The sequence below is a fragment of the Seriola dumerili genome, unplaced genomic scaffold, assembly GCF_002260705.1.
Source record: "Seriola dumerili isolate Sdu_G_001 unplaced genomic scaffold, Sdu_1.0 BDQW01000025.1, whole genome shotgun sequence".
Lineage (NCBI taxonomy): Eukaryota > Metazoa > Chordata > Actinopteri > Carangiformes > Carangidae > Seriola > Seriola dumerili.
In genome coordinates this window covers 1691142-1700493 of record NW_019174280.1, presented here as the reverse complement: position 1 = coordinate 1700493, position 9352 = coordinate 1691142, and the positions used below count along the sequence as shown (strand labels likewise).

The following is a 9352-nucleotide window of genomic DNA, read 5'->3' as shown; positions in this document are numbered from 1 at the left end:
ATGTTGCATCATGGGAGCCCAAGTGAGAGAAAACTTGTGGACACATCCTCTTAGTACAAACTAGTTAGTAGTTATAGTCATCAGGTTAGTTTGGGACAAACAGAGTCACATTAGAATAGATGGCAGGAGTTAGTAGCATAAAGTAGAGCTTAGCTGGTTTAACTGTAGTTAAAGATGTAAACGAGTAGAGCAGCAGCTGCAAACAGTAGTGATCAGAGCTGATGGAGACGTGGAAGTAAATGAGACATGGTGGATGTTCAGCTGCTCTGCTGCAGTCCAGGCTGAAACCTACAGCCTTATATAATGGCTATTTTTTGACTGTAAGAAGTGGCCTCATTCCCATGCACTTGTCTGTCACACACACACACACACACCGTCTGAACCAGACAGGCGGTATTATCAGGAGAGAAGGACCAGCCCTGCCGAGACTGCACAAATCTTCCATCTCAAACTTGCTGCTTGAGTTTGTGTGTGTGTGTGTGTGTGTGTGTGTATGTGTGTGTGTGTGTGTGTGTGGCTCCCAGGCTCCGTGGGAAAGCTCCAGCAGCAGAGGAGGAGGAGGGGGAGGAGGGGGAGGAGGAGGAGGAGGACACACCGGTCACCAGTCCAGTCTGCAGGCGCCTCACAGGCCACCTGTCTCGGACTATTTACCGGACACACACCGCTGGAAAAACAACAACTCCCGGAGCTCCAGTGAAATTATTTTACACTGAACATTTTGAGGAGTTTTTCTTTGACTGACTTCAGATCGGTTGTATGCTGATGTTTTGCTGGGAGGGATCTTTAATTTCAAACGTTTGCAAGAGGAAACTGGAGTTTTGCTTTCTGGGAGGAAACCTGCGACTTCACCAACCCCTGGATGAAACAAACCTGAGCCTAAACCTGATGTAATACTCCTGTAAGACATTTTGACTCATCAGTATTAATGGTATTTTAATGCAGGGCCTTTAGTTCACCTCTGTCACAGTATTTTCACCTTTAATGCAATTTCTTTATTCATTTATATCTCTAGAGCAGATCACAGGAATCATCGTAACTTTGTCGGTAAGAGAGGAGGAAACTTTTTTTTATTAACTTGACCTCCAACACCTCCGCGTCTCGTCCCGGGGACAGACAGCCAGCCAGCCAGCCCTGCCCGCCGTCCATGCACCATGAAGCGGCCATGTGAGGACAGCAGCTCGGCGGAGAGTGACGTAGAGGAGACCATCGATGTGGGCAGTGAGAACATTTATCCAGGGTGAGTGTTTTGTTCTTCAGTTAAATTCCCAATAAAAATCTTCGGTGGCTGATGATTAATCTAATTTTATATTTAATATATAAGGAAACGAAACGGGACGCTCAAATGTCACGTTTTTGTTCTTAAACTTTCTTTTTCTGGGGAAATTCATGGAAAAAGTCGGATCCAGAGAATTTTTCACATTTTTATCAAATATGTTGTGTATTATTTTTTTGTCATATATCAAACCACTCCTTCTCATTTTATAAAATAAAGTCCAACATTATACTTTAAAAAGGAGGTGAAATGACAGAATTAAGCTTACTGCATGTTACTAAAACTTATACTGCGCCTATTTAAATAATAATAAAATTCAAAATCTAGATGGTGCGGAAAGTCCAGAGCAGAAGGCAGCAGTTTGTTACAGCTGACATTAAGTGTCTGGAAGTGAAATGAAATAAATCCACCTGAGGAGAGGTCACCTGTCCATCTGACAGGATGTGACCTAACCCCACTCACCTGCTTCTGCAAGTAGAATAAAATAAAAGTGGACTAAAGGACAGCTGATATAGAGTATGAGCTTGTCAATCAGAAGGAATAAAAACTCCCACACCCATAAAACAGCAAATAAAAGCAAGACACCAAGTTTTGATGCTTAATTTAATATTTCAAAATAAAATCTAACTGAGCCGGTCTGATATTAAACCTTTTCTGTTTTCATTTCCTTTTCTGGAACGTTCGCTGTCCTTCAGCCTGTTTATTACTGAAGTCCTACATCTCCACATTTCCCACAATCACTTTCTACAACCTCCAGAAAAGAGGTGTCTTCAACAGATCGTTACTGCATTATTTAATTAAAAGTAGCTGAAGCGATGTAAAAGTCCTGCACTGAAAGTAATAGTCACAGTAAAAGTACAAATCCTCCCACTGAGTGTTATATATCATGACTGACACGTGAAGGTTTAAGTAACATATGTTTTACTGAGGTGGAGCTCATTTGAACTATTTCTTATTCCTTTGAGGAGTTTAATCTATAATAATGCATCATATTTTATGAACTTATATTATGTTTTGCCACTAAAATCTTAATTTTTAGTAACTACATCTGTTAAATATAGTGCAGTAAAAACTACAATATTTCGCTCTGAAATGTGGAGAAAAGTACATTTGAATTGTGTGAAAGAAGAGCAGCAGTGATGCTGAAGGGAGATTCCCTGCTGGAGAGATAATGTAGAAATGGCTCATCATTTCTTTGGTGGATTTGCAGAGGAATAAATCCATCAGAATACAGGAGGAAAATGTTCTTTTCATTGCTTCAGTAGGTCACATCTCATCAGAGACAAGTCTGACAACAGTGAAATTCTCTCGAATAACAAATAAAAAAGCCCAATAAAAGACAATTAAATTCAACATTTGTGTTTTAAAATGCTGTTTTTCCTACAACATCCTGATGGACGTTTTCCCAAACGGCCCGAAACACAAAAACCAAACATTTAAACAGTTGAACACATTCCTCAGTGGACAGGTCATAATCTGAATCCCTGTTATCATGTCATTGTTTTTTCCCAGGCACATGAAAGCATCCTTTATAAGATGTGGATCACCGACGACAACCACTCAGGTGATGGCGAGGAAAAAACGCAGAGGGGTAAAGTTATCATTTATATTACTAATAAAGGAGAATTGTACTATGTTTGAGGATTTCCAGACCAGAGACAGTGTGTTTTTCTTTTATTCGTTTACTCAGATTATTGAGAAGAGACGCAGAGACAGAATCAACAACAGTTTGTCAGAGTTGCGGAGACTCGTCCCCACGGCGTTTGAGAAGCAGGTGAGATCAGTGTTAATCACCTGTGGACTTCTCCACCTTACAAGCTACAATATATGTATTGATATACACTTCTGTCATTTAGTTGTTTCCTGGTTTAGTCTTCTCATCATGCTTCACATTAGATATGTATATATATATATACATGATTATAACGAGAGATTGATCAGGCAAAAACTGCAAAATTGCAACGCTGACCTCTCAAGGTCACCAGAGGTCAGATATAAACTGTCTCCATGTCTGAAACCAAACCTTCATGTATGAAGATTTTATTCTGAAACTTTGACGCTTTAGTCATAAAATGCACATAAGGTCTGCCCCACTACCCATACAGAAATGTAATATGTGACATATATGTCCTTATATCAAGAGTGATGCTGCCACATATGTGACATATAATTATCAAATATATATATATGTATATATTATATATATATATATATATATCTATATTTAAGTTTATAACATATATGAAATAACCATAGTAAAATTTGTATATGCACATATATTATAAATATCTACAGTATATTATGAATTGTATATGACATGTTGACATGTAGCGACCATATATGTTAATAATATATTTTTTTAATTTATATAAGAACAACAAAGATGTAGACTACATATAAAAAAATCTATATGCTAATATATGTTTTTCTTTTTAATTTCTCATTTATTTTAAACATGTCTCTTCCTATTTTAGGACAGTGGTCTCAGACTCTTAATATCAACATATACTGACAGGCTTTGGGATGGATATATATTTATTAACATACATCTATAATATAAGCAGACATACATAAACATATATATTTGTATGGGCTAGACATATATGTCAATTTTTACATATGTGCCTTTATTTTATATGTACATATATGTCATATATAGAAATTCAATATCTGTACATATATTACATTTGCATATGGGTAATGATGAGAATGATTTTTTTAATATGGATATATATCAGGAAATGTCAAATGTCTATAAAACTAAAAAGATCAAACCGTCGCTAAGTGTAATAAGTGATGCTCGGCTGTAAAAGATTACATCATGATCATTTATCATAGAATCAGATTTGCGACAGAACTTTTACAGGTGTCCTGCTCTAACCTTTGTCTTTGTTCTTTCAGGGTTCTGCTAAACTGGAGAAGGCAGAAATCCTCCAGATGACCGTGGACCACCTGAAGATGCTGCAGGCCACAGGAGGGAAAGGTAAACACAACACAATATCTGTCTAAACCATCCTTTATGTGCACCAGTTTGCACACTGATCCTACACAGAGGACAGAGCTTCTGCAACATACTCTAAGCCTCAGGTCCACTCGCATGCTCAGTTTCTCCTCTTTGCTTCTCAGCTCTTGCTCACTGGTCGTAGCTCTGAAAGGCTCCGTGTCTAAACACGACAAAAACACAACTAAGAATGTCCAAATGTATTTTTACTGACACAAAATAGAAGTCATGAGTGAGAGTTTGAACCAGCGGATACTCACCAGGCTCAGGTTACAGTGTATCTAACGGACAGTTTATCAGTTTCCATTCAGCTGAATTTTTCCCACCATGATTTTCTTTTCTTCTTCCACCAGCAAGAGACTGTGAGCTTGACTGAAAAGCAAAAAAGTTTTATGGTGTCAGATATGATTTTTTTCATCAGACGTTCAGTTTGTGTCCTGAGATGTGTGTGTGTGTGTGTGTGTGTGTGTGTGTGACAGAGGGAGGTGGTGAGTCCATGGGAAAGCAGTGCAGGGATAAAAGCACCACTTGACCCTGAGCAGCGCTGTTTGCTTTCATAAAGCCGGCGGGGGGGTGGGGGGGGGCAGTGTTGGCTGTAGCATTTGTTTGGGTTTACCAGCAGCAGCAGCAGCAGCAGCAGCAGCAGCAGCAGCAGCAGCAGCAGCAGTGTCTAAAGAGCAGAGACAGAGCTAACAGAGAGTCAGCTGAGCAGAGAGAGGTTTATCTCAACACACTGAAGAATGTATGTAGTTCCTCAGATACTGAAGAAACAGTTGAGCTGTTGTCACCTCACCGGCAGATGTTTCTCCAGCACCACAGTAAAAGAAACAGTTGTAAGGCAGATGACGGATCAATCATCAATCCGACCTTTTCGTATTCAGACAGAAAGGTTCAGTTTTGACTGACAGTGTCACAGAGATAGTATTTCAAACTTCTGTCACTAGTTTTTAAGGCACAGATTGACCCTCTCTGTACGCTCCGGCTCGTAGCCTGAGGCAGGCCATTGCAGGCTCAGGCTGGACCTGGTCCTCAGGCTCAGGCTGGAGACTCAGGGGGGGTCTGACATCAGGAATCCGAAACTCTTGAACAGCTTTTTACTGGAAATTAGACAAACAGCCTCAGTTTCTCTTTTAAATCTTCTATCTATAAATGCTTATTTTATCTGAGCTTTTAATAGCTTCACATCAGCTTTTAATTGTATCATTTAGTTTACTTATTTATTATATAAAGCACCTTGTAAATTTGCTTTTATAAATAAAGTTTATTATTATGTTTTCTTCAGCCTGTCGTTATGGAAACGACCTCTCCCTATGTGTCTGTAGGTTATTTTGATGCCCACGCTCTGGCCCTGGATTTCCTGTCTCTGGGTTTCCGGGAGTGTGTGACGGAGGTTTCCCGCTACCTGAGCGCCGTGGAGGGCCTAGACTCCAGCGACCCCCTGCGCTCCAGCCTCCTCTCACACCTCACCTCCTGCGCCTCACAACGTGACGCCGCCGCCCTGACAGCTGCCTCCCATTCTCCGCACCACCACCATCAGCACCACCAGCAGCAGCCTCACCCTTTACATCACCCCTTCCACCCCCATCACTGGGCTGCTGCAGCCGCCGCAGTCGCCACCGCGGCTGCTTTTCGACACCTACCAACCGCTGCTGCATCATATGGACTGAGCGCGCTTCCTGTTCCTCCAGATGCTGGAGGAGGTGGAGCCCCCCAAAGGCTGGCCGAGCTATCGCAGCGCAGCGTGGCCTCCTCCTACTCCTCCCACGCAGACTCCACCTCATCCTCCTCTCCTTCTTCCTCCTCCTCCTCCTCCTCCTCTTCCTCGTCTCTTGTGCTCCCCTGTGCCCCCGCCCCTCTCTCCACCTCCCTCCTCTCCCTCTCGGCCTCGTTTCCCATCGCCCTCCACGGAGGTTTCCCCATCTTCCCTCCCTCCTCCTTCACCTCCACCTCCACCACCAGTCCTCCCATCTCCTCCTCCTCTTCCTCCCACACTCCTCACAGCAGCAGCAGTAAACCCTACAGACCGTGGGGCACCGAGGTTGGAGTTTTCTGACTGACTAACCTCTGACCACCTGGAAAACACTTTTGTCACCAGCCAACAAAACACTTACAAACCATGTTTTACTGATTGAACTGGTTTTAACTTGTTAACCTCTGACATGTCTCTGACTGTTTTCACCTGCTGATTCTAACAAAAAAATTACTTCTGCCCAGAGAAAAGAAATCAATCTTTCCTGAACTGTTTTAACATCATATACCAACATCAGCTGTTTAATTTACACTTGAACAAAATTGAACTCACTCTTGTTAAATGTTTGCTGTCATGAAACTAAAACCTGTGCAAATTACGTATTTATTATTGTTTAAAGCTCCATATTTTCCTCTTCTTCTGTGTTTTATTTGAAGTGTTGATCCATAAGAATATTTTTGTGGTTTTAAGAACCAAAAACCATCTCAGTGTAGTTTTACATCTCCTCTCTCAGGCTTCTCTCTGGAGCTCTAATAACAACAGGTTGGTGAGCCAATCAGAAGAGAGGAGGTTCTGAGCCTCTCTTCTGATTGGCTGACTGTTTTCTGAGTGATCCAATAAAAAGATAGTAGATTTCAGGTAAAAACACTCAGAGAAACCAAATCCTGCATGGTTAGATGGTGGGTCCAGGTGGGCAGGGCTTGGGGCATGGCTGAGGGCGGTGACTGCTTTGTTGTGACATCACAAAGTTCCAGAAGTTCTGACGACTGGTTTTAAGGCTCAGTTTCTGAATACAGCACTTTGATACTTTCACAGTATTAATATAGAACCTAGACCTGCTTTATAATCAAACTACACATGGACAGAGACCTTTAGACTGGATGGGACACATTAGTTTGTCACACTGTTACACTGGTTGACATGTTCCTTCATAACCATGAACACACATTGTAGTTTATTTGAGTCTCACATACACAGTCCTGCTGCCCAAAATACTCACTAGAGCACCAAATGTGGATTAATCCGCCATTGAAAATAGTCCCCAACAAATGCACTAAAAACTACATTGTTCTGCAGTTTTACGAAATTATTGAGCCTTTTAAAAAATGGAACTATGTATTTGTGAGGTGATTTTAAAGATTTACATCTTCAGGACGGACCAGTGGGCTCGGAGCTGAGAGCACACGTCAGAAAGTCTTGGGAGATGGACTTGGTTTTGGTCTTTGCGTGGGATCTTTTAACAAGAACTACAGACCGTCTTGTGATGGGATCAGACATAAACCCCTGCCAAAGTGCTCAAAACCTTGGTGCCTCTGTGGTAGCTCCTGATACAGTAGTAACCAGGACTACATTTTACAATGACTGCACACACAAGGTGAAAACAATACCAGCCACACTGCTGAGGATGGTAAAAATGTAGAATAACACCAGATGTATCATTTGAAATCTTCCGTAAACACTGACCATTGACAAAAAGTGATAAACCAAAGTTTCTGGGAGGATCAGTCCACTGATGTTTAACCTGACTAACAAGGATGTTATATGTTTTGAAGTGAATAAAATGTGTCCCTGCAGACCAGTTGACCGGTGTGTTCAGACTGGTGCAAACTGGGATGAAGATCAACATAATAACAATGACGGTGATTCTAATATCTTACTGAAACTTCTCCTCTATTACCTGTGGTTTTTACATGTAAACTGTCACTGATCTTCCCACTGTGAACCTGTGGCTCCCTGCGTGCCTTTCTACAAATAAAGTAACATTAAAGCTGCTGTAATGAAAAGTGCTGGTGTGACTGTTTTTTCTCTTTTCAGTGGGAACTTGATCGCACTGTGGTTCGTTGTGTTTAGCAGGTATTCTGGAGCTTTCTGTCCTATTAGAAGAGCTTCCTCTGCAGTTGGAGTTTGCGCCGTTGAAATGTTGACATTTCCTTTTTTATTCTCCTTTTTTAAAGTTTGAACAGCTACGTTTCTATTACATATGGGCAAAAGCACCAGAACTGCTAAGTGGATCCTGCAGTGAGTGTTTTCTCAACATAAAAGCCGCTTCAGTGTAGGCTGTTGTTTTCCAGCTCAAATTCTTTAATGTAAAGTATCTGTGACTCACTGGACTACACACACACACACACACACACACACACACACACACAGACTTTAATCCACTGCTTCTTGCTCTCGGCCTTCATCTTGCAGTTGATTTACACGCTGAAATCACTGTTGCACCCGTTAAATCCTCCCAGAGAAGAAAACGCCATCATTTCCAGCTGAGTGGAGGATTAAAGGCTGACAGGTCTGGGAACAGCTCCGCGGGCCGTAAATCCGGCCCGGTCAGCCGACACGGTTCTCACGCCGAACGCCGCTTTGAAGTGACCGGCGGGAAACTTGGTGACATGAGCCAGCCAGCGTTTTACATACAGAGACGGATAATAACTGGAGGACAGAGAGTGAATGAAGAGACGCTGAAGCAACGAGAAGACATCCACAGAGTCTCTGTTTAACCACTGACTGATTCACACACTGTTCATGTACCAAACAGCACAGAAGCTGTTAGTACAGCCACACACACACCCACCAGGATTCCCAGTTAAAACACTAAATAATTATAAAAATCTGGCTTCACTTGTACTGAAAAAATATCCATACACTGTATACACCATACAATGTTGCATATATTGAATTTCCATACATGAAATATATCCATGCCCATTAATATATGTTTAAATTATGAGAAAATATAAAAGATAGACATATTCTTTTTTAATCAATTAAAAAAACAAAACACATATAAACATACTGAATTTGTATAAGTATGATGTTTTAATAAACTTTCTCTGAGCCTCTCCTCTGATTGGCTGACTGTTTTTTGAAGGAATAAAAACAGAACAGGGCTCAGGTAAACAGTCAGAGAAACCAAATCCTTTAAGCTTGGATGGTGGGTCCAGGTGGGCGGGGCTTGGGATAGTGGCTGCTTTGTTGTGACATCACAAAGTTTCAGAAGTCCTGACGGCTTGTTTTAAGTCTCAGTTTCTGAATAAAACGAACTTTAACTTTAACTTTGACTTAGTCACGGCTTCTTCTCTGACTAGATCCCTCTGATCCTCTGATACTG

The 9352-nt window shown here is 41.4% G+C and overlaps 1 protein-coding gene across 1 annotated transcript; it reads left to right on the top strand.

Moving 5' to 3' along the window:
- Positions 1-623: 623 nt before the first annotated feature.
- hey2 (hes related family bHLH transcription factor with YRPW motif 2) lies at positions 624-6698 on the top strand. The gene is made up of 6 exons (XM_022763876.1): positions 624-898; positions 1013-1237; positions 2786-2864; positions 2964-3047; positions 4175-4256; positions 5597-6698. Exons 2-6 carry the CDS (start codon positions 1152-1154, stop codon positions 6325-6327), a joined length of 1062 nt encoding a protein of 353 aa, XP_022619597.1. The 5' UTR covers positions 624-898; positions 1013-1151; the 3' UTR covers positions 6328-6698.
- Positions 6699-9352: the final 2654 nt, after the last annotated feature.

Coding starts and splice junctions, on each gene's coding strand:
- hey2 (XM_022763876.1), top strand. CDS start 1,152: ATGAAGCGGCCATGTGAGGACAGCAGCTCGGCGGAGAGTGACGTAGAG. Junction 1,238..2,785: donor AGTGAGAACATTTATCCAGG/GTGAGTGTTTTG, acceptor GTTTTTTCCCAG/GCACATGAAAGCATCCTTTA. Junction 3,048..4,174: donor CCACGGCGTTTGAGAAGCAG/GTGAGATCAGTG, acceptor TTGTTCTTTCAG/GGTTCTGCTAAACTGGAGAA.